Source organism: Euleptes europaea, chromosome 2 (assembly GCF_029931775.1).
Source record: "Euleptes europaea isolate rEulEur1 chromosome 2, rEulEur1.hap1, whole genome shotgun sequence".
Classification (NCBI taxonomy): domain Eukaryota; kingdom Metazoa; phylum Chordata; class Lepidosauria; order Squamata; family Sphaerodactylidae; genus Euleptes; species Euleptes europaea.
In genome coordinates, this window is record NC_079313.1 from 107,547,034 (window position 1) to 107,571,907 (window position 24,874).

A 24,874-nucleotide genomic window follows, 5' to 3' on the forward strand; every position below is an offset into this window, starting at 1 on the left:
TAATACCAATTATGCCTGTTTGGCTGGCACAGCTAGTAGAGGTGCCCTGTGGGTATGGCACACACTAAGGGAGCCATGTTTGGGAGGTCAACCTCTTCTGCTTCCTCAAAGGATCTCATAATAGGAGTGACAACAAAGAAACCTGCTCCATTTCTTCCAGTAAGAGTGTCTTCATGTCAGCAGTTGCAATGACCACTTTTAAGAAGAAGAGTTGGTTTTTATATGCCGACTTTCTCTACCACTTAAGGAAGAACCAAAGCTGCTTACAATCACCTTCCCTTCCCCTCCCCACAACAGACACCCTGTGAGGTAGGTGGGGCTGAGAGAGCTCTAAGAGAGCTGTGACTAGCCCAAGGTCACCCAGCTTGGGGTTGGATTTGAGCTGAGTCATTGGGTTTGAGCTGAGTCATTGTCAGCTCAAACCCAACCCCTTTCTGACTATATATCACTCTTCCTACACACTTGACACTGAGAGACACTGTCCTTCAGTGTTACTCCTCTGAAGATACCTGCCACAGCTGCTGGCGAAATGTCAGGAAAGAAAATACCAAGACCACGGTCACACAGCCCGGATAACCTACAAGAACCGATGAACTCTGACCGTGAAAGCCTTCAACAACAATAATAATAATTTAAAATCTACATGGCTCAAGATTTTTTTAGGTTTTCTATACCTATCACGTTTTAGAGAAATCATGATAGACTCTAGACAAATATCCTTATGGATAATTTAGCTTGTTCATGTGACCAGTATGGATATTAATGGATGTATCAGAGTATGACCAGTATGGATGTTTCAGAGAGACTTGGGGATGCAAACCTACATGTAGGGTTGCATCCTGAATGTGTAAGTGGAGTATTTCTTTTCTCCAGTATTAGGGGGGTGTTTAGGTCAGTATGGTTGGGGTCAAAGGAGTGCCCCGCTAGAGAAAGCCCCCTTCTGTACTTGATCAGTTGGAACCAAGCAAACGGGGTATTTTGCTGATTTCCTTTTTCTCCACCCATTTTTCTTCGGCTGGATTTTATTTCCCTCCTTTTGAAAGCTTTCTATTAGTCACTGCCATGTTAAATTTGCCCACATTCAAATAAGTTAGTACATGCCAGTGTGCAATGGTTAGTTTCTCCTTCCTTCCACCTTCTGAGAGAGCTAGCCTTGCTGTTACCCGCAGATGCTCTTGTGACTCCTGGTCCACTGGTGCTTGGATAACCCACTTGGGAGAGCGACCTTGCTTTGCATCTGTTTTGTTTCTTTTCCCCTTTTCCATTTGGCATGGTAGTTCACACTTCACCGGGCTGGGCTGCGGGTGCAAACAAGGTGACAGGGCAGTGACTTTTTTAGGTGCACCAACGAAGCAGCATGCAGTCTCAGAGCGGCAGTGCAGGAAGCCTGGTGGCATTGCGAAGGACACCTGGGAGTCAAGCTCACTCTGTGCGCAGCTGCACTGGCAAACAATCCCAAGGCTCCTTCGTTGGCTATTGCAAGGTGTAGCTGCTTTGGGTGGCAAACCATCTTAGGCCATCCCTGACTCTTCAGGGAAGGTTTTGGGATGAAGTATAATAATGCCTTTTGGGGTGTCGTTTATACTAATAATGCCCCCTTTCTCTTCTCCCTCCCTCACCCCTTCCTTCCCATCCATTGTATACTGAATGCGTGTGCCACTTTTCTTTTAATATTTCCCGCATCCCGCATTGCCTCGCACACCCTTTGCATGGCTGTGAACTATGGCGCCTCTTTTTGTTTTGATTTTTTGTTTTCTGTTCTGGCTGCTCCCATTTTGTGCGGGTGGGGACTCCTGTCGTCTCTCATTAGATAGTTACGCTTCAGCCTCTAGCAAAGAGCGGCGGGTAGGTGAGAAGGATTCCGTTTGCCCTTCTCCTTGCCGCCGTGGGTCCCCTCCACCTACCACGTCTTCGCCCCACTCCCTCAGTGACTGTGTCAGCAGGTCCATGCCCTCTCAGCCTGACCCCTGCTTGATGGACGAGAGTTGGTTTGTTACCCCTCCCCCCTGTTTTACTGCAGAAGGTCCTGACCCTGTCAACATGGAGAGCAACCCGATGGAAGACCTCCTGATCGAACATCCCAGTATGTCTGTGTACGTCACCAGCAGCAGCATCGTTGTGGAGAGTGAGGGTCCTGAGGAGCATATCCATGAGAGGTAAGTTCAAAACTCTGTGGAGAGTTCAGCGTAATTGTCCAAATACTCTGCCGATAAATACCTCCCTCTGAGGGCAACAGGAAAAGAGGGAGACCCAACAAGAGATGGATTGACTCAATAAAGGAAGTCACAGCCATCAATGTGCAAGACCTGAGCAAGGCTGTCAAAGATAGGACGTTTTGGAGGGCATTGATTCATAGGGTCGCCATGAGTTGGAAGCTACTTGGCGGCACTTAACACACACACACCTCCCTCTCAACCCCATACCCAGAAGAGTTGCTGAATATAATTTGATTATCCTATTTGAGTTCCTGAGAGTTTGTACATATACTATGCATTTACATCCAAACACACACACACACACACAAATCCTTCCTGGCTTCACTTGTCATTGTGTTTGCATAAGGTGCCAGTAAGGACAAAGGGGAGGATTGCCAGTAGGGAACTGGAAGGAGAGAATAACTGAACAAGGCAGGATCTAGCCTCATCAACATTAGAAGACCCTCTTTCACTCCTAAAGTATTCCTGTCACAGATAGTACATTTTTGCAGAGAAAACCCACACGGGACTGGAATGGTAGTGGTAGAAAGTGTTGTCAAGTTGCAGGAGATGTATGGTGACCCTGTAGGGTTTTCAAGGCAACAGATGTTCAGAGGTGATTTTCCATTGCCTACCTCTACCTGCGATCTGACTAGCCTGGGCCACCCAGGTCAACCAGGACTAGAATGGTTGTGAGAATTGTGGAGGTGAAGTTGTGTCAGTTTGCAGTAGTGACAGGGGTCCTGTATTTATTAGATGCCCATTAACACTTGTACTGTTACAATTCATACAAAACTCACAATTACAGTGGATGCATTTGCAGGAGTTAGAGGAAGGATCTCATGTTTCCAGCAGCAGCAACAAAAAATTGTATAACTGCTATATTTACATCCGCTGGGAAACTGCAGCTGCTCGTTTCTTCTTCGTGTATAATCACCAAGTGTTGTGGCCCATATGCTGATTGAATGTTCATTCCTGCTCAGGAGTGCCTATATAGGGTTTCTGTAATACATCATGGCTCTCAGAAGAGCGCTGTTGTGAGTCTCATAACTCGAGTTGGCAGCTCCAGGTTGGGAAATACCTGGAGATTTTGGGGGTGAAGCCTGAGGAGAGCAGGGTTTGGAAGGGGGAGGGACTTCATTGCCATAGAGTCCAATTGCCAAAGTGGCCATTTTCTCCAAGAGAACTGATCTCTGTTTCCTGGAGATCAGTTGTAATAGTGGGAGATCTCGAGCTACCACCTGGAGGGTGGCAACCCTACTCATAACCATAGCTAGAATGTTAATTTTTTCCTTTTAACATATATGTAGAGAAGCAGCCAGAAAATGGCTGAAGATGCTCTTCTTTGAGATATTGGAATATAGAAGCCTTTCTGATATTCTCTGGCCCAGTTCATCCACTTACCTCTGAAAACAAGATGGGGAAGCATGGACACTCCTATGTTCCTACCATACCTAGTCATAGTTGAAGAAGTCTTTGTCCTGATCTCAGGCCTGCTCATTCATAGCCCTCTAGAATAGTCTTCCAGAAGAGGTGAGGAAGATGCCTTCATCAATGGCTTTCAGAAGGTGTTGTAAAACACCCCTATCTCAGTGGGCTTTTTTAATGACGATACATGAAGGGTTATTGATGTCCTTTTCATGGCAAGCAACTGTGTATTGTGCTGTTTAACTTTTATGGATATGATTGTGATTTATTTGTTGTGGAGATAAGGCAGGGTATAAATGTCTTAGATAACAAACAAAAACACATGGGCAATTTGTGCAATTCTTCCTCCTCCAGAAAGGGAAGAAAGAAATTGCATGAATTGTCGGTCCATGCAACCGTATCATTTATGATGTTACAGGTATGTCAGTGGGCACAATAATTCGTGTTTCCCCCACTAAATCTATAGACAATGCTTTAAAAGGTTTCTGTGAACAAGGCCATTGTTGGGAACACAAAACATTGTATGTCCTCTCAGTGTGTCTTGTCCTTAAATGACCCTGAGTATCATGTTGCTCTTTTTGTGCAGCGAGGTACCTGAACGCCATTTACAACGCCATGCTCCCCACCACTCCAACTCTCTTGCCACCACGGCTGCCATCTTGGAGAAAGTCAACCAAGTGCGTCGGATTCAGCGGGCAAAGCAGCTGGTGGAGAAGCACAAGCTCAGCCAGAAAGTCATGCAGCGGCAGAACCGCACCAGAGAGTGCCGCCCACGCAGGGCCAAACACCAAGGCAGCTTTGTCTACCAACCATGCCAGCGCCAGTACAACTACTAAGCTACTTCAGGAAGTCTACACCATGGGGCATTATCCTTTTAATTCTCAGCTTTGCCAGTTTTTTTCACAATGCTTTCTTCAGCCAAGAGGGTCGTCTTCGTCCATTTTCTGAAATAAACCCGTCCCCCTGCGAGAGAGCCTCCTACGTTCTCCTGAGTTGGCACCATTCAATTATAGTTCTTTCCCAGGCTTTTCTTGGGCTTTTCGACAAAAAATACATTTTCTGATCTATGACTTCCTTCCCTTTTGCGGTTTTATTCTCCCTCACTCTCCTCCATACTTCCATGAATGTGGATTTGGATCTGGAGTGGAAAGTGCAAGAAGCCCAGCATGTCCCACTAAGTAACAAGGCTTCAGGTCTATTTTGAAACCCCAAGCTATGGGTTTTTAAAAAAAAAAAAAAGTGTTGAAGAAATGTATAATGTTATGTTGATTACCAAAAGGGAAAAAATTCTCTTTGGGTGGGTATATTCCTTGGTTCCTAGGTAGCATGAATTCATACACTGGCTCTTGTAGTGGTTACCAGTGTTAGACTAATTTGGTGCTTCCAGTGAATATATCACATTTTGTTTTTTTAACTAAACCAAGAAACAATGATTTATAGGGGGGCCAGCGTGCCCTGTCAATTTATTTTGTCCCTTGTTGTTGCACCAGGGAGCCTGTGACATCAGTGCCTTTCTTTATGACATCACACTCTTCGCAGTGAAAACAGACTGTGATGTCACAAATGGAGATACCAGGTTCTTGTGCAAACTGGAACACAAAACGATAACTTAGACTAATAGGTCCAAATTTAATAAGTAACAAAAGTGTATCTTGTGACTGACTTCCACTCCTTATAAATACGAATTGTAGAGTATGAATGGTATATTTGTTCCTTTCACTATGTTGATGTGGTTGCTAGGCGTGAAAAATTTGGCACATCCTTAATTATATAGGGGCGCAAGACAGCTCCACGGAAAGCCATGGGAGTTTTGCCTTGGACTTCAATGGAAGTGGGATTATACCTGAGTTTTCTGTTCCGAAGTGTCATGTGATGTACAAGAGAACCTTTCCATATAGCGTAGCTGCAATTATCAGCAGCAGTTAATGGGTTCTTTGGGAGTTCACAATTATGGAAAGGGTTATGCTTGTTTTAGTGCAGTCCTTAATCACACATGACCTTTCCAAAATGCATGCAAGTGGCTCTTCAATCGGATTAATTTCAGGGTCATCATAGGTTTTCTTGCAGTATCATCAATTGGATCCACCCTCTTGCAGAAAACATAAATGGTCGAGTGTTTTATCCTATGTTTGCCGAATGAACACAATTGGAATATCTGATACTTTTAAGAAGGATGTGGGGAAAATCCTGGTGAAATTATCATGGACATTTGTAAACAGAAAAGTGAAACAAGGAAAGAAGGAAAAACAAAAATAAGATTAAAACTAGATATTCCCATTTTTTTCATATATTTGCCATGAGGTTGTTTAGGGAAGTCACATCTAATGAAAAGGTTTTCTCACACTGAAAGAGGGAAAGGGCTACAAGTAAAATGAAAAGAAATTTCAAAAAAGAAGTTTTAAAAAACCCCAAAGCCCTTTGTTTTTAATGCTGAGTGGGCATGATCTTGCCAAGCCAGCTGCCGTAGCTTTCAATGGGAAACCATTAAACATGTGATTCAGGACTTCTATACAGGGATGTTTCCCTACGGTCACCCCCACCGACTGCTTCGGGGCTTCCTTTGATTATGCGTGCCTTTTCTGCCCGTCAGAGGTCACCTCGCTCTTCCCGCACATTTTGCCTGTGTTTTCCAGATGCTGCTTTAGCCAGAATCTGGAAAATGTGGGCAAAACGCATAGGGAGAGCAAGGCAACCTCTGACAGGCAGATAAGGCATGCATAATCAAAAGGAAACCCCGAAGCAAGTTAGTGGGGGTGACCGCGGGGAGATGTCCCTGCATAAAAGGCCTCAGTTTTTCCCATTGGTTTCAATAAGATTTTTATTTTGGCTGGATCATGTCCTAACACTAAATTCAGTAGTAAAGCATCACATATAACACTTTACATCCCACCACCATTGGAATTGTTCATGTTATCTTACTTTGGCATTTGTGCTCATGTCGATGACCTCAGCAGAGATAAGACACATATTTATCAAGGTGATAAAAGTATGTTGGAGATAGTAGTGGTGGATGTGAAACTGAAAGATGGTGAGGGAGGCCGGGGGTGCTTAAGAAAAGGGTAGAAGGCAGATAGTAGGAAGGAAGGAAGGAAGGAAGGAAGGAAGGAAGGAAGGAAGGAAGGAAGGAAGGAAGGAAGGAAGGAAGGAAGGAAGGAAGGAGAGATTTGAAACTGTTGCAAAGTTGCAAGTCAATGATGTGGAGGTCTAGACGTTAGAGGATGGTGGGAGCAGTATGTGTGCCTGCATTTTGAAAGAAACTTTTACGACTCTAGAATTTCTAGGCTGCATATAGGACCGAGAACGTTTGTTTTGTAGCCTGGAAGGTGTCTCCTCAGATAAAATCATTTCAGGATTTACCTGGTTTCATAGCAATTCTACTAGGCAAAGTCGTTACTCAAATAAAAACAATCCTGTGTGAAACACCGGTATGAAAAAGGGGAAGGGAAGAGCAAATTGTTTTCCACATAAGTTCTTTAAGTGTTTCTTTGTAATTACCTTCTCCCTCCAATCAAGGTAACCTGAATGCTCACATTTGAGAACTCTTGAGCAGATGCCGAATATGGATGAAATCTGAGTTTCCACTATTTTCTATAATTCCCTTCATGCTGTCCTTTGCTATGAAACCTCATAACAACCATTTGATTTAAGTGGGAATTGTACATTTGTAATGACAATGTTAAACCGAATTTACTTTTTGGACTAAGCCTGTAAATTCCCTCTTGAAGCTCAGTTTGGGAGTGATAAAAAAGAAAAGCTTTTTTTTTTAACATGGAAGAAATATCTTTGGTTTGACCATATTTATATACCAAGCCTGAAAAGGCAAGTTGGCATGTAAAAAAAATTGCCTGCTACGATACAGGTGGTATAGCAGTTCCCCAAATTATAGGCTTTAATAGGACTGTGATAAATATTTCTCTGTTCTAATTCATTGTCTGTTGTGATCTTCTGCATTTAACTTCCTAGCTATCTCAATTTGGGTTGGTTTTCTAAAATAAAATACTTATTAGAATCAGTGTTTCCCCACTAATGGGTGGATCCAAAGAGCTACTTTAGGTAAATCCAAAGGCTTGGAAATTCTTAGTGGGATTGTTACTTTTAGTAGTAGACCTTGATGTTGTCACAATATGCTTTTGAAACACATTTGCTCTCCCACCCTTAAAGGAAGAACCTCAGTTGCTGGCGTCCCAAGTCTCTAATTTGGCGCCAGTTCCATATTATCGCCAGGAGCTGCAGCTGAGAGTCAGAATCCTGGTTCTTTGTTTCTTGAAGATAACACCAGACTAGCACTCAAATATGAGCTAACCCAACCACTTTCCCAGGATGCTGAGTGCTGACATATGAGATCCAGAAGACGTGATTGACAAATGCAATTGGTTTAATCTTGGTTCGAGGGCAAGTTGACCTCAAACTGTGACTGGCACGATTGCATTTACTGATTACATCTTTTACTTCTCCTGTGGCTTACAGGAAAAGCAGTGCAGATGGCAGGAATTAATTTGAATCATTGCAAGCGTGGCAGTGTTCATAGAATGCATTGGTTTTACTTACATTGGATTAAGACCGGAGATTAACCTTTCTCTTTGGTGAACTTTTTTATATCCTTTTGCCTATTTGGTTTCTCTAGAAGAGCTCATTAAAACAATATTTTAAGAGCTGAAACAAATTAAAAGGGAACATTCTCATTCAAATGTTCATATTTTCAGGAACTGAATTTTGAATTTGATGGATTTCATCTTTTGATCAGTCTGTAAACGTTAATATTCAAGTCTGACGAAAAGCCTTGTGTTTTGACTTCCCATCCCCCTACCCCATGGCCATTTTTGAATCCCATTTCTCTGGTCTTAAATCCCAGAAAATAACTGCATGGGAAGAAAGAGATGTTAGTGATTTCTGGTGTGATTTGTTAGATACTTTTGGGAGGGAACTTCTCATTATGATGAGGCTTTTGCCTATAGAAGTCGCAGTCTTCTATCACTGTAAAGCTGGGATTTTTGGAGAAGATACTTCAGGATGCTGCTATAAGGAGAGAAAACCTTTTAAAATGCTCTCACGCAGATTCTAATTCAGATTTACAAATTAAGTGTGACAGTTTCAGCTCTCTGTTATTGCCAGTGAATCTTAACTTGTAAATGAACTTTGTGAGGCAAAAAGGGTGTGGGGGGGATGTGAAAATTTGTGTGGGAATGAACATGGGCTGTAGATAGCAGACTTAGGTCTTCCTTCTCTCCTTGAGCACTGTCTGCAGAATGCAAGCCTTCCCATGTCTCCAAAGGAACTGCCTGGATGAGGTCACTTCATTCCTCTCTCTATTTTTTTCCCTAAGAACTTCTTTAAAATGCCACTGGGCTTCTGTTTAACTTTGTTGTTACCCTCTACTATTATTTCTAAGTGAATTCAGCGGCACAGTGTTAGGCAGCCCCCCCAATGATGTAATCCTCCTCTAGAATACACAAGGAGCCCCGTGGTGCAGAGTAGTAAGCTGGAGCACTGCAGTCAAAGCTCTGATCATGACCTGAGTTCGATCCCGACGGAGGTTGGTTTCAGGTAGCCGGCTCAAGGTTGAGTCAGCCTTCCATCCTTCCGAGGTCGGTCAAATGAGTACCCAGTTTGCTGGGGGTAAAGGGAAGATGACTGGGGAAGACACTGGCAAACCACCTCATAAACAAAATCTGCCTAGTAAACGTCGTGATGTGACGTCACCCCATGGGTCAGTAATGACCCGACGCTTGTGCAAGGAACTACCTTTACCTAGAGTACACAGAAATTCATGTGATATTTCTCTCCAACTAAAATGATATTCTATGGGGCTTCAGCCCTACTAAGATGAGCACTGTGTCTTTGATTACACTATGAAACATGCTTCAGTAAGTTGCATGATAACTAAGAGCTGGTTCAAACTAGTGAGCTTCTGAACTGGTGAGTGGAAGGGACATGGTACAGTCCTAAAGCAGGTTACCATCTTTCATTCCAAAAGGCTCCGCATGTAATAGTGTTTGCTTCACCATGAGGGCTGAAGGCCCCTTAATTCCTTCACTGTATGAAGTGAAGCCTAGCAGGAGATCATCATCAGGAAACAGATATGCCATAGTGGCTTGATTCACAAAAATCATCTCAAACCAGACCATTAAAGAGAAACCCATAGACCTGCTTTTAATATGTGTAGAAAGGGTGATGTGGTACACACAGATCATGTACCTTTAGTTGCTAAATGTCCGGGGGTGGGGGGAGAAAGATGATAGGACTTATTTATGCCCTACCTGTGATCTTCCTGAGAGATCTGCCTTGCTACTGTTAGAGACAAAGCGTTGACCTCGACCAGGAGCCCCCAGTCTTATGGGTACATTTGAAAAGTTGAAAGCATGTAGAGGACATCACCACAAAATGGCTGCTAGGGGGTGGGGCTTCAGCCAGTCACAAAATGTTAAGAGTTTCCAAACTAAGCATTATCCCATGATAGAGGCAACTGTTTCCAAATGAGTGCTCCTTGTAGACCACTGGTTCCCAACCAGGGGTCCGTGGACCCCCAGGGGTCCGCGAGAACTAAATTAAGGTCCGCGAAACAAAGTTATAAACCCATAATAAATCAATATTTTCAATTAAAAGTTCTCTATTATAAAAATATATATTCAAATATTATTCTAAGTTTAATGTTTAACTAACAGTTATGATTAAAGTTTATTTTCAAATTCTCAAAAATTTTATTTTGAACCTTGTCCCTGCACCGAACAAAAAAGTCCTAGTGGTCCCTGGTCAAAAAAAGGTTGGGAACCACTGTTGTAGACACAAAGGTGGCTCTTCTGAAGCACCTCCTCCAGTGAGATGGAAGAAAGCAAGAAGGGGTTCGTTGCTTTGGAGAAGGGGGAAGTGGCTGTCAGGAAACACATCGAGGAGAATCTTGGTGCTCACTGGCACTACAGTGGGGATCACTGGTGTAGACTGAGGGACCTTTGGTCCGGTCTAGAAAGCAGTACTTACATACATGATGCAGGTGAAGCAAAGTGCTACAAGGCAGCAAAGCTTCCTAAAAAAGCAAACAATTTGGAGGAGGGTTGTTTATGTGACATCATTGTTTCCAGATTTGCTGCTTTCATTACAGAAATCTATATAAATGAATTACTCATGCTTTTCCTTTTTTATCCTCTCTCATCTAAGGCTTAATCCATCACCAGTTAAACGTTAGAGGGAAAACGTCCAATAGTGCAAAAAAAAACAAAAAAAAAAACAGCTGGATTCTTGAACTGTTTGAACAGTACAAGACCCTGCAAGGGAAAACAGGTGTATGTGGTGGTTGAATTCCAAAAATACAAATTCAAGCTATGATTCTCAGATGGCCTTGTGTCTCAGCTTCCCCCTTGTAAATTCAGGATAAAGTCCTCTTTTTACCTTATAGTAGTGTGCTATGAATGGAAGTTTCACAGGATTGCCCTCTCTTCATGTAAACACAAAACCTCCCTGTTTGCAGAACAAATCCCAAACATCCAATGACAAAGTATTATCAATCTCATCTCGTCAACTTTGTAATTTCAAGCATGATGTGTAAAATGGCTCTGTTGTTTTGCTACTTCTACTAATACAGGAAAGCCATCACATGTTCCCATCCAAGTAATTCTATTCAATGTTCAGTCTGAACCAAGGGTGTTCAAGAGCATCACTACAGGATCCTCCTATGTTAAGTTGGTGCTTAAAAATAATAATTTCTTTCTGTGTGTGTATGTGTGTGTATGCACATCTGTAAATATGATACAACACAGAGAAGATGTAAACTTTTTTTTAAATTCAGCAATTGTAAATTGGTTAGCTGTGCAATGTTCTGAACGAATGGTTGGGAGAGTGTCGAAATGACAACCTTAAAAGGATAGGCTGAAATCTAAGTCTTGAAAAAGTTGTATATGGAAAAATTGCAGCACAGACTCAGGGACAAAACAAAGTACGTGGCTACCTTAAAGGTACATGTTTCGGAAATGTTTGATTTGGATGTTGTTTTGTGTATGAGTCTATTGATACTAATCTGCATGTCCTAAAAAAATTACGAACTTAGTAGAACTGTGGTGTGTGTTTTTTTTTTTAACTTGTTTTGAAAGTAACTTAACAATCCTGTTTGACTAGCTAATGCCTTTTAGTCCCGGGGAAAGGACTTGATTGCCCCTGGCTTGGCTGTGTAACAGCATTAACACCAGTCTGTGGGATAGCGCCTCTTTTTGTAGTGGCATGACCACGCTAGGGCACACCCACACCACTTCTGTGGATAACAAGTTGGAAGAGTGAGAAATGGCAATTTGTAGCTCACTTTTTGTCTTTTAGGTCTGTTCTTTTGTAATTGCCATTAGCAGACATGCCTGTATATAGATATACATAAATATATTTAAGCAATATTTTCACGAAAGCACCCCCAGTGTTTGGAGGGGTACTGAAAAAGCAAAATAGGCAAGGCCTGTGTTCTAGAGAAAACCATGGCAGAGTCTTATCACTGACCACAAAAAATGTGGCTGTTTCTTGCCCGACATTGATTTCAATGGAAGCAAGGTAGAACCTCCCTGGTGGGAAATATCCTGGAGTGTTTGCCATAGAGGAGGGTTGAAATAGAGGAGGGTGCTTTGAAATGTATTCAGTCTGTTTAGTAGCCATTTCATTAGTCATTTGTATTTTTTAAGTGGGGAGGGAGCAGTTAGAGAAAGTATAAGATAGGTATTTATTTCCTTAGTCACTTTTAAGTGGTTTTTGTCTCCAGAATTGTGTATAGTTAGCTTCTTCCTGCCAGAGCAATAAAAAGAGAAACTTAAGGTACAAGTCTGCGCACACTAAAGTAACCCCATTAAAAAGACTTAATTTCTGAGTAAGCATGCTTAGGACAGAGCTGTAAAGACCACTGCATATACTACAGGAAAAGATGGCATTTCAGCCACGTCTGTTTTGGGTTCATTTGAAAGGAGATCCATCCATTTGTCTAGGTTTACACGTTATTAGGAACAAAAGCTGGGTGGGAAAGCTAGTCATCATCTAACGGTAGAACTGAGGGTATTCGTTAAGGGTAACTTCAGCATGAGGCAATTGTTTCAGCAGCAGGATAATTAAATTGAAACCGTATTATAGATAAATTTGTCGTTGATGCCTGTGAGATGTTGTAGAGATCAGTGAAGTTCAAATGTTACACCTCAGAAAACCCCTCCCACAATGATCCATTTGCTGTGGAACCCCTTGAATGTTGCAGAAGATTTTGAGTGCATTCCATAGGAAGTTTGTAGTTCACATTGAAGCACCAGAGAGGAATTTTATTCAGTCATGAAAACGGAGCTCTAGAATGCATCTAGAATCAGGAATCTGCGGGAATCTGGAAATGAAGGCCTTCTCTTTCCTCCCTTACCAGTCTTGTCACAGAATCCCTAAGCAGCTTTCTGATTAGGAAAAGCCTCCTTCAACCATGTCATATAAGCATTGGCTTTGATTATGCACCAATTTGTTTTATCCTTTCCATTTCAAGTTTTGGTAAATTGCAGCTGGATGCTGAATGGACTACTCTACTCTGCCTCCTTTCTTCTTTTTTTGGGGCAGTTCCTAAATTCCTGCCAAAAGTTAAATATTATGTTCTTTCTGGCAACAAACCAATAGCATGTAGCTATTTTTAGCCCGGCCTTGCAGGAGTTAAAAGCAAGGACAGGTGGCTAGAAACCATTATTTTGATTACTTGAAGAACAACTCCCATTCATTTCTTTGCACACAAGTGGATTGTGCTCTTAGCCATTTCAGCTCATCAGCTGGACAGAAACAAATGCACAAGGTAAAGGCAGAGGAGTAAAATGGACAGGCCATCACTCCACATGATCAATAATTTGCTGGAGTACTCCAGTGTTTTTTTCTGGTGGGTTGTATTTCTGGTGGGTTGTTTTCTGGTTGTTTTTTAAGATTCCCTTCTTCATTAACCACAGGCATTGTATATTGGCCTTTACTATTTTTTAAATAATGGGTTTTTAAAAAAGATTTTACACTATCTAGGCCTTCATTTTAAACCTCGGTTATCCTCATATTGTGTGTTCTGTTAAAAAGGCCTAGCTACCCTGATAATTTTGCATCTCTCATCTTTCCGTTTTTAAAGTTATCTCTCTATTGCAAGGCCAGTCAAGACAGAGAGGCTTTGGGCAAAAACGCAGGGTCGCTTTAGCCTCCTTTATTCCCTGTTTCAGCCAGAATTCAGCCAGGATCGAACGCATGCGTTTTCGCCAAACTGCGTTAGATCCTGGCTGAATAAAGTGACCACGCGTTTTCACCCTTTGTCTCTAAATCATAGACAGGGCTTCTAGGTGAGTAGCTTCTAGGAACTAATTTTCCAAGAAAAATTTCTAACACGCCCAGCAGATACATAAAATGCCCCCGCAATGCCAGTATATGCTGTGTCTTGTCAGTAATGTTGCTATACCCAAATGTAAGCACATGCTGCTAGTAGAAGTCTTAGGATCAGGAATCATAGCTGTTAAATACAATACATTCGCTGTGGTCCAGCTCTATCTGTGTGCTGCTAGCATTAGATTACAGCTAGTCTTGCATGGGGATCTGCATCCCCAATCACATCAATAGAGACTAGTTGCATACTGCAGTGTGGATGGAAACACACAACCAGGATGCACAACATCTACTGGATACCAATATTCAGATTTACTGTGCATTGCAAAAGCCTGATCTGGTCCACAAAGTCCATTGAGGGATCAGGAGACAAGAGTTCAATTGGGATTTCTCCATTTAAAAACATACTGAGACAAGATTTCCACTCTTGCACGGATGCCATTTATTTCAATATCGCTCTTTTAAGGGAGGAGCCCCATGAAATGGGGTCAGTGGGATTTATCTGCTGTAACAGAAGCCCCCAATCAGTGCTGACTGCATAATGAAACAGTTCTCGCTGTAAGTAGGGCTTGGGTCCAGTAAGATTTCATACCTTAGCTCTGAAGAAGATATAGTTGTATGCAGTCATGGTTCAGTGGACAGCCAAAGATCCACATTTGTATCCAAGTCGCAAGAAAACATTCTTCCCTGTCCATATTCTGCAATGCAGATGGCACTGGATGCCTCACAGATTAATTCAAATGGCACTTTATTATCTTGTACTTTGAGGAAATATCCTTGCCAACAGGTTACTGTGGCCAAGGACTTCACCCTTTGGAAGGAGGGTAGGGGGAGAGATTGCATAAATCAGATGCAGGGTCAGGGCTGATAGGGCGGGGGGGTTAGAGGCTTGAAGGGGTCCAGTGCCCAGAGGTGCCCTTAGATATTTGCTGTTAAAATTCCTCTTTCCTGCTCCAAACCCCACTGAAATGAACCCAAATTTTCTCTTCTTTCCCTATTGTTTTTCCTATGATAGGAAAAAATAACTTACACTACACCATCCCTAGTAATAATAGCCTTTTATATTATACCCTAACCTTACCCATTAAGTAGCCATTGAGTGTTAACGATATCTCCTTATATGCCAGCCCTCTTGTTCCTGCTCCTATTATTTGCATCCTGAATACCTCTTCATGCTATATTGACTTGTGTATGTGCCTTTCACCCCTTTTTTTGCATGATTTGGCATACTATTATCAAGCAGGAAAACATACACACGAAACCAACAGGAAAACTTGACATAGGCAACCATAGTTAAAATGTCCTACTATGCAAAGGTGACTGGAAATTGAATTCTACAAATGTATGTATGATTTAAATATTTAAAACTAAGATTTTCAAAGAAGACACCAAGGGCTTGATTTGGCAAATACTTTCCAGGTACAGCTGTATGTATGTATGTATATTAGCAAGGCCACTTCATCTATTACATTTTTTATTCCAGTGACTACTTTGTAAGTTATTTTTCCAGGATAAAAATCTCAATGTGGGAAAGACTTATACTATGAATTATCTGCTTTTCAACAGTAGTTCTCCTGTACCTTTAATAGTTGTGTAGGTGAGAGAAGTTCAACAGGTGCAGCTTTCAAAACCCTTCAGCACTGTGATATGACAAGCTACATCTATTTCTACAGCTACACAAACTATTCAACAGACATGAACTGTGACAGTGAAAGGTTGGTCACTTGCAGTTTATATTGACGTTTGCCTCAATTCCAACAAAACCATACTGAATAGCCAGGAATTCCTAATATGCAAGACAACATTATGGTTTTTTGTTATAGGAGTGACATAAGCAAAAAAAATGCAGACAGTCTCCCCTGGTTTCAACAGGGTAGTTGACAGTGGACCTGTGAACATATTTGCAGGGCATATGGAAAGGATATGGATAAATACTAGTTTCAACTCTAATCGACCATCCATGTGCTAGTGAAGAGAGTATTAAGATATGATTACCACCAGCATTTTGCCAAAACTGTATTAGGATCGCCATCATTTCTATACTTCTGAAATGGCTAGTCTAAACAATTTGGGTTTGAAAGGGATGCCTTAAGTCCTCCTCTACAATGTTTTAAATAGTGCTTGTCTTTTATTTTAGCAACATGCACCCCACCCCCAACACAACCACTTTCAAAAATGTTTGCATTTGAGAACCCGCATGCTGGAAAGGAGCCCCAGGCCCCCAAACAGATTGAATCCTAGTAATTCTCTCACAGCTACGTTCTGCTAAACAGGGAAGGGGTGTGTGTAGGAGTGAATTTAAAGCATAGATCCTATCTATTGTATGCCTTACAATGGGACAATGATTACAATGAGAGCTTTTGGCCAGAGGACAACAACACCCAGCCCCCCAGCCCCGCAAACTTTTCTACTGTCATTTATACTGTAGAATGAAAACATAAACATAGTTTAAACAAACAAAAAAATGTGTCCTTGTGTGCTTCCTGCTGAAGTGGCAGGAGAATGAGGAAGCCCATTGCTTGTATGGCACTGTTTAGACATTTGCAATGTGTTGACAGAGCAAAGGACACAACTGCCTCAAAAGTGTTCTGTGGTGTGCCTGTGTGTATGTAACATGGTTTTGGTTGTTAGACTGTAATGCTGTCCTTTGGGGGGAAAGTCTAATATAATGGGGCGGGGGAAACCAAGAAATAAAAAATATATATTTAAACCATGACTGAAGTGGAATTTAATGAGTTCTTTAAATACACGATACTTAACACGTTGCATGGAATCGAACCCATTTTTTTTTAATTGAAGGAATCGTCCCTTAAAGGGGTTTTGTATGTATAGCACACTTAGTGCATACAGCCAAATCATCAGGACACCCAAAACTTTGTATGGGGGAGACATCATGCAGCTTTACACACCAGTTAAAGTTGTACCACTTAAAGAAATGAGACCATTCACACTGGTTTGGATCCTATGAAGTATGAGGATGCTCAGAATGTGCTTTCCCCCCCACCTGTTCCCAGTAGTGCCCTAAGACCTCCTATATGCTGATGCTGGAGATTGCAAGACCTGCCTGGAAAAAAAGCCCTGCTACTTGACTGGCTTCACTGAATAAAGCGGGAGCCAGATGAAACCGCCCTCCCCTTCTGTCAGCCAGGCTTCAGTTGATGCAAGAGTGATGCCGGACTGGCTCTTCCTCCTCACTGCAGCCCCCAGGATGGAAGTCTTTTTTGTTCACACAGATCCTGTAACCTCCAGCAGCAGTTTTTCAGAGGTCTTGGGATTACTAGGGGTGGGGAAAGGTGAGCGGACAAGAATTGCCTCTGTGCACGTCATAAGGTCCAAGCCTCAACATTACTGGTTTGGCAAATGGACTGATTAGCAGCTTCTGAAACCCAGGAAGTAGTGAAGTGAGCTTCTTCATGCATGTTTGGCATGCGTATGGCTTCCCATGTGGACCTAATGGACAATGCAATTAAATTTTGTAAAAGAGTGGGCTATGAACTAAATAAAGATGGGATTAAAACAGTAGCTCAGCTAAACCCTTACCTGCACATTTACATGGTCATTTCCTCACACACCAGACTGTGTTCACATTGTCTCCTTGCTGTTTCCACTTACATATAAGCCTCCACGTTTCTTTTGCTCTCTCATCTTAACTGAAAAGTAACCCCAAGTGCTTCTTCCATATGGTGCCAACCCTGAACTCTCAATGTCCCACTCCTCGTTTACAATAATGCTGATGTGAAATAATGCACAATGCAGATTGTAGGTCAATGACATTTATTTAGAGCATTAAGTAATCCACATTTCACAAACCTTTTCCATTTCATTTTGTTTTACTGGTCCTTTTCTACAACAAATACATCAAGCTTACTATATAATAAAACTATTTACATTTCCAAAATTGGGCCATATGTAGCCCTTTTACTGCTATTCACATACAGTACTTGACCAACCGCACAATACATTAATATCTAAAAAAAGACAACCCTGTACTCTAGTTTGTCCTATGAAAAAGTGAAAACATACAAATAAATTTACAATTATCTCATTTTTTTACATCATGCTAAATCTAGTGTGCTACGTTTGGATTTTACAAAACCAGAGAATTTAACAAGTAACCTGATTATTTTTAAAAAATCATTTCCTCTTTAGAAAAAAGAAATTGTATTTATTGGGAACAATATAATATTAAAACGAGCTACTGTACAGAATATTAGGGGTGGTGGGTTTTTTTACTACAGGGAGAAATCACAACTCAGAATTGCTAAACTGATACAATTCACACATTTACAAGCCTTGCATATCCACTCAGTAATTCACTTCGATTTTCTTCTTTTTGACTGCATAGAATTGGCATTTGTTTCTAAGGAAGAGAAAAGCAATTTCAAAAGACCATTTGTCAACCATCCACATTTTAACACAAACATTCTCAAAGGAAAGACGAATATCGTCATACATGGAAGCCAGAATTGAGTTCACGTGTCTAAAACTAATCTCTGGTTTTGGCTTGGTCTCCATTTCATTATCCTGATATTTACTATTCCAAAGTTTATGTACAAAACCCACTGGTTCTCCACAACCCTAATCTAACTGATGTGGGTTTACACTGCAGCCTTATGAAATAATATAATACATCAGCAACCAACTGTCCCATGGGTAAATCAAAAATTAATCCTAGGACCAAAGTATTTTAAAGGATTCTCTGATTTTTTGGGTATCATTAGAGTGGATCTAAATGCCAGCATCCTGCTGCCCTCTTGTCAGTTATTTTATCTTCTTTAATTAGGAACATTTCTTCTCACAGGAAGATACCCCTCAGCTTGACAGACAGTGGTCATTTATGCATGGGAGTTTTATCTGAGGTTCGTTGCTGGCTGTACCCACACTTTCCTGTTGGGAATCTCTACACTAGCAGTCTCCAAACTCAAATCAAGCCCCAGCCCTTTAAATGCTGCTTTGTAATTGGCTTACTTTGCAGTGCTCACTGTGAAAGAAGATCCCCTCCCCAAACCCAACTGCCACATAAAAAAGCATTTTAAGAACAAAAAACAAAAAAAGGAGCAATCTGAAAGAAGGGGGGGGGAGAAATCCAAGCCTGGGTTTTAAAAAGCCTTTGTTTTGCTCAGAAAGAGCTCAGAGAAAGCAGGAAGTATTTGAATCCCCACCTCTTTACATGCTGCTTTGTGATTGGCTGTGAGAGAAAGCCAGTTTCCCCTGCTTTGCCTACTGCATGGATATTTCAGCCGGGCTGAGTTCAGGGGAGAGGGAAGTCGGATTAACAGAGGAATGGGAAGACCCAGACATTGCGAGGGCTGGCAGCGAAATTATTTCTTATGGACGGAAAACTCATGCAGAACTCCAAGAAACATCCGAGTCAGACAGGGGGTGAACAAGAGTCCAAGTACCCATGCATAAATGACCAGAGACTCAATGGGGAGCATGTGTGCTCCTGGGATCGAGGAGACTGCTAAAATGTCTTTTGCTAGCACTTCAAAGAAAGGGCACTGGGACTGGATTTGTCTTCACTGTAACGCTGCCCACAAGTGCTGCACTTTACTTTCTCTGATGTCAGTGAACAAGAGGAAAATTAGGGAAGGATGGACACCATTGGGTGGGGCTATATCCTGATAACCGCAGTGTCTGGAGAGAGCAGACTGTCCCCTAGAACTAGACAGGAGCCACTGAGAATGGAGCTGGTTCTTATTTGCACAGCCGACCTTGGTTCGGTTTCTTACAAGGCAATCCTGAGCAGAATGACATCTTCTATACACACACAGTCTGATTATCCTATGACACTTCAGAAATAAAACTAAATTTAGGTCCTGCCTCCCGGAACAAAAGAGGAAACACCCACTCTTAAGATGGCCTCCTCTCCCAGAGCGAGAAAAGCACTTTTCTCTTTTATTTCATACTTAACTGTTTCAGTTAAACTCATTTTCCCAATAAAGATATTTAAGTGGACATGTGCTTTGTGGATAAGGACACATTTTCGAGAAGCTGAAGATGGAGAACAGGGAGGTAAAAACAAACTCATCAAATGTGCAATGCCTTGATGCCAGTTTGTTCCTAACTCAAAGGTTTAACATCACACTAAATATAAGCAAATGCATTTGGTGCCATCGTTACAAAAAAACTACTTTTTTGCTGCCTTCATTTAACTGGGCAGCTTACCTTTTGCAGAGCTGGATGCTGATGCTGGTCTGGAGGACCTCTTGCGCTGACCGTTCTCTACTGCCTCCTGCACTGCCACAGAGTCCTCTGTTCTTGAATTTCTTCTACTTGGAGTTTTAGACTTTTCACAAGTCTCCTTTGGCTCGTTTCTGCCAAAAGCAGGACAACAACAATGTGTTTACAGAAACAATAGATAGCATAATAAAACAGGATGAGATCTGTAGCCATGAAACATCATATGAACATGAAGTTGCATTATACTGAGTCAGACCACTGGTCTATCATGGTTAGTACTGTCTACTCTGGCAGCTCTCCAGGATGGAGGTCCTTTCATATCAACTACCATCTGATACTTTTAATTGGAGATATTAAGGATTAAAGTAGGGACCCTCTGCCACTGAGCCATGGCCCCACCTTTTAGTTTTCAACATCAAGTCCAAAGTTTTCTACTCTTACACTGCTATAAATTTTGGCAGGTGATAATTTAGGTAACTAAGTACATAAATCTTTTTTTTAATAAAAAGCTAGGACCAGCCTTCATGGGGACAATGCTGATTATGGCAGCTTGGACACTTTTAAGATTTTAAAACATTTTAACATTTTATTTTCTTTATGCTGAAAAACTGTCAAGTGCCAATATTTTGAAACCCTTGCTGAATAGAAGCCAGATTCCCCCCAAAACATCTCTGGGATAAAAACAGGTACGACAGGCACAGAAACAGAGACTCTGTAAGAGGGGGAAAGTTTCGGCTCTTGTTCCCAGATGCTTAGGTTCACTTCAGAGGAGGGCTATCTGCTTTATTGCATTTGATTGAAAAGTATGATTACGGGTGTTAAAAGTGCCCAGTACAGTGTTCTCACACTTGCAGCCCATCGACAGCAGAACTCTCTTGCTTTTAAATGATTCAATAATGCAATCATCAGTGGAATAATCACAGGATATGAACTTAAGTACACATGCAAGTCTTTGCAGGAAGAAGAAGAGTTGGTTTTTATATGCTGACTTTCTCTACCACTTAAGGGACACTCAAACCGGCTTAGACTCACCTTCCCTTCCCCTCCCCACAATAGACACCATGTGAGGTAGGTCAGGCGGAGAGAGCTCTAACAGAGCTGTAACTTGCCCAACGTCACCCAGCCGCCTTCGTGTGGAAGAGTGGGGAAACAAATCCAGTTCACCAGATTAGCCTCCACCACTCATGTGGAGGAGTGGGGAATCAAGCCCGGTTCTCCAGATCAGACTCCATCGCTCTTAACCACTACACCACGCTGGCTCTCTCAACAAGCCCTCAACAAGCATTTCCTGCTATAGGCAAACAGGGCCAAGGAAAGAGAAATCCTCCAATAAATGACCACTAAGTTATACAACCCAAAAACCAAAAGAGAGAGAGAATTAGTTTGTAACAAAAGATTCATATTCTCCAATCTGAAATTACGTACATAATGCCAGTGATAACTGCAGAATTTGCTTCTAAATCTGAAAGAAAAAGACAGAGAAATACTGAAGTATCTATTATGCTGTTGAAATGTATGTACAAAAGAAAAATCCAGGAGTGAAAGATATAATTCAAGGATTTCTTAGTACAACCCATGTTGGAAAATCTTCAGATACACAAAACAGCTAAGCCAGGAGTCCTGTGATCCTTGGTCTAAGAATGAAGTCCACTTCACTCATTGATGAGCCCAAGGCCTACATCTTCAACAGATCTCAATGACCCTTCCCCTTTCCCCAGTCAGAAAATAAGGGCTGGGATCTAAGCAGAGATTGGACGAAATACAGGCCCTCCATGATTTTAATCAAGTTGTGGTAAAACATCTGCCCGCTTCCAAGTAAGGGGGGGGATTTACCTTGAAGGAAACTGGAATGTTCAACAACTTAAAAAGCATATTTGCTCCACAGCAGCAATATCTGTATTGCTAGATGGTGCCAACTTTATTATGAAGCCTAGCCACCTTTGGGGGACAATTTGTGAAGTCAAGTTCAACAGCCAAACATTCCCCAAGCATTCTCTGTTGCGGCTCCCACCTTATGTGGCCTGTGTGATGAAGGCTCCTTCACTTTTATCTTTCCGCAAACTGCATAGAACTGAATAGTTCAGGAGGGCACTTTATTAAAAGGTATAAGAGTTTTAATGTCTTATGAAGAACTTTAAGCCATTCATTGAATTATTTATTGTATGTAGTAAACTGTTTATTGCATTTTAAGGAACATTTGTAATCCCCCTTGCACCTCTGTAAGAAAAGTGGATAATAAATGACTTTAATAAATAAACTTCTGTCCTCCAGATATTGGTCTGGAGAAAAGTAACATGTGCACAGCGAGAGAGAGCCACCTTTGGCAAAGTACACTTAAGTTTTTGGGAAAACATTTAACCTTAGCCATCCAACCTCTTTTTAAAATGACCTGTGCAACACCCCCTCCCAAATTCCAAACTCAACAATGATTATCACATTATCCCTTTCCTTGATCTGAACAAGGTAAGCAATATTGTTGTCAAGGTAATTTTTCAGCTATTCAGGGTTATACTGGTGGAACTAAGCAGTCACCTGTTTCAATGCAGACTTTGAAAGCTATTGTGCTAACACTCAAAACACAACCAAGGTTTTACGCGCACATCCATCCCCTTGTGAACTTTTCTGCCATTTTGTTCAAGTAACATTTAAAAAGAGGAAGACCCAACAAGAGATGGATTGACTCTATAAAGGAAGCCACGGCCCTCAATTTGCAAGATCTGAGCAAGGCTGTTAAGGATAAGACACTTTGGAGGACACTGATTCATAGGGTGGCCATGAGTCAGAAACGACTTGACGGCACTTAACACACACACACACACACATTTACCTGTTCTTTGAGCAGCACTCTCTGGTGTTGAAACAGGAGTCTGGGTTGAAGATGCTGAAATAGGAGAAACGAGGCAAGGTGCTTAACTTTTCTGTCAAGGGAATCTACCTATAAAATCAGCCGGCCTAAGCAAAAAGGAATTTTACCACTGGAAGCCAACAGAGACAGATTGTCTTGTTTTACACGACAAACTATGAATGTTTGGCTTCACGCTGGACTGTAGGACGGAAATGGTACTAGTTGCTGTAGTCCAAGGGTGGGGAACGTCAGGCCCGGGGGGGCGTATAAGGCCCGTGAAATCATTTGGTCTGGCCCTTCATGGGTCCTGGCAGATCTCTAGCTCAGAAGGATGCTGCCCTGCCTGAATCTCTTGGGCCCAGCTGGGGACAGCAGAGCTCAAAAGCGGGTCGTTCTATGTGGCAGACACTTGGAGCCGTCTGCGGTCATGCTTCTTGGCTAAATGTTTGACCAAATATAGCAGGCTAATTTTTAAGCTGATAATTTTGTATGGCCCGAGAATGATGTTACAAATATCCAAATGGCCCTTGGCAGAAAAAAGGTTCCCCACCCCTGCTGTAGTCGATGACCTCCATCTGAATGTAGGCAAAGGCCTTGCAACTTTGCTGCTCCTATTGGATTTATCTGCAGCCTTTGATACAGTGGACCATGCCATCTTGTTGAGGTATTTGGAAGCAGAAGTAGGTATCAGGGAACGGGCCCTGGACCCATAAATGGCAAGGGTCTACTATATGTGTACAGATTATTTATGAGTGGGGGACATATACAAATCAACATTTTTAAAGGGCCAACTGATTATTAGCAGCACTTTAAAATGCAGCACCTTTCCCCTTTTTGCATATTCATTTCTTCCAATGAATAATTATCTGCTGAACCAGTGATTTGGAACCAAATCATTTTGCCTGTTATAAGGACAGCAGTGTCTCCATTCATCACCTTGTGCTTACTTATTATCTGAAATTCATAACGGAAATTTTGAAGCCTTAGAAAAGCATTGTCCCCCCCACCCCAGCTTTTTCCAGAAAAGAAAATCAATATTAAAATGTTAGGGAAATTGAAAACACATGCAACACTTACTTGCTTACCAAAACCTCAGTTTGGTCTACCGCTTTATGAACATGAAATGTATTGTTTATACTAGTCTAGTTAGCCAATCAGTATTTTTAGGGAATTTAAAAATGAGTGCCTCAATTTTATTCAAACAATTTTAAATAGATCTGCAGCTGCAATCTTAGTTTGGAAAATAGGAACAAAGACTTGGAATAAAAACCACATATATTGTAATGACCGGTGAATGCGGGTTTCTTGGTGGGACCTGATGGTGGTCTGTGGAAACTTACTTGTTTTGAATAAAACCAAGAGACTCATGGATGGGCCCTTTCAGCAGCTGCTCAAGGTAATGGTAGGCCTATCAATCAGGAAGAGAAACTGGTGCCATCTCAACAGGTATTTCAGAAACAGCTCAAGATACTCTTGGGCTGAAAGACCTTTAATTTATTTTACAATGTTTCAAACAATGGTATCAAAATTATTTCTAAGCAATTGTTTTATGTATGTTGAGAGCCATCTTGGGCAACTTATTAAAAGGCCTAAAGGCAGCATAGAAATAAACGAAATGAAACTGACCAAACAAAAGGAAGTTTATTATCTAGGACTGGAATGAGTGGCCTGGATTCAGCTTTGCATTGGTCGGAAGACCATGATCAATCAAGCTTTGGACTTCCGTTACTCAAAACCACACTTATTGGCTAAAAAAAGACATGCCTACCAGCCAATCCATAAATACCAGGTCAATGAACCTGAAATGCTGTTTCTCAGGAGATCCTTCAGGCCATTATGTCACACAAGGGGGCTGCAACAAGAAGAACTCAACAAGAACCTCCTCCTC

At 41.7% G+C, this 24,874-nt stretch overlaps 2 protein-coding genes across 4 annotated transcripts in view; one reads left to right on the plus strand and one right to left on the minus strand.

The window, feature by feature from the left end:
• Positions 1–4,633, plus strand: part of TP53INP2 (tumor protein p53 inducible nuclear protein 2) — a 48,240-nt gene extending 43,607 nt beyond the window's left edge. The window contains exons 3-4 of one of the 3 annotated variants that reach the window (XM_056845552.1): positions 1,811–2,156; positions 4,210–4,633. In XM_056845552.1, the coding sequence (XP_056701530.1) occupies positions 1,811–2,156; positions 4,210–4,459 (596 nt within the window). In that variant the 3' untranslated portion in view covers positions 4,460–4,633. The remainder of the gene's footprint in view (positions 1–1,810; positions 2,157–4,209) is intronic. The other 2 variants (XM_056845553.1, XM_056845554.1) reach the window with 2 other exon arrangements.
• A 13,082-nt stretch (positions 4,634–17,715) lies between these two features.
• The window catches only part of NCOA6 (nuclear receptor coactivator 6), a 30,832-nt gene continuing 23,673 nt past the window's right edge, over positions 17,716–24,874 (minus strand). Inside the window, exons 10-13 of the mRNA XM_056845555.1 lie at positions 22,969–23,022; positions 21,567–21,603; positions 20,127–20,275; positions 17,716–18,318 (exon numbers count right to left, since the gene is read on the minus strand). Of these exons, the coding sequence (XP_056701533.1) occupies positions 18,272–18,318; positions 20,127–20,275; positions 21,567–21,603; positions 22,969–23,022 (287 nt within the window). The 3' untranslated portion in view covers positions 17,716–18,271. The remainder of the gene's footprint in view (positions 18,319–20,126; positions 20,276–21,566; positions 21,604–22,968; positions 23,023–24,874) is intronic.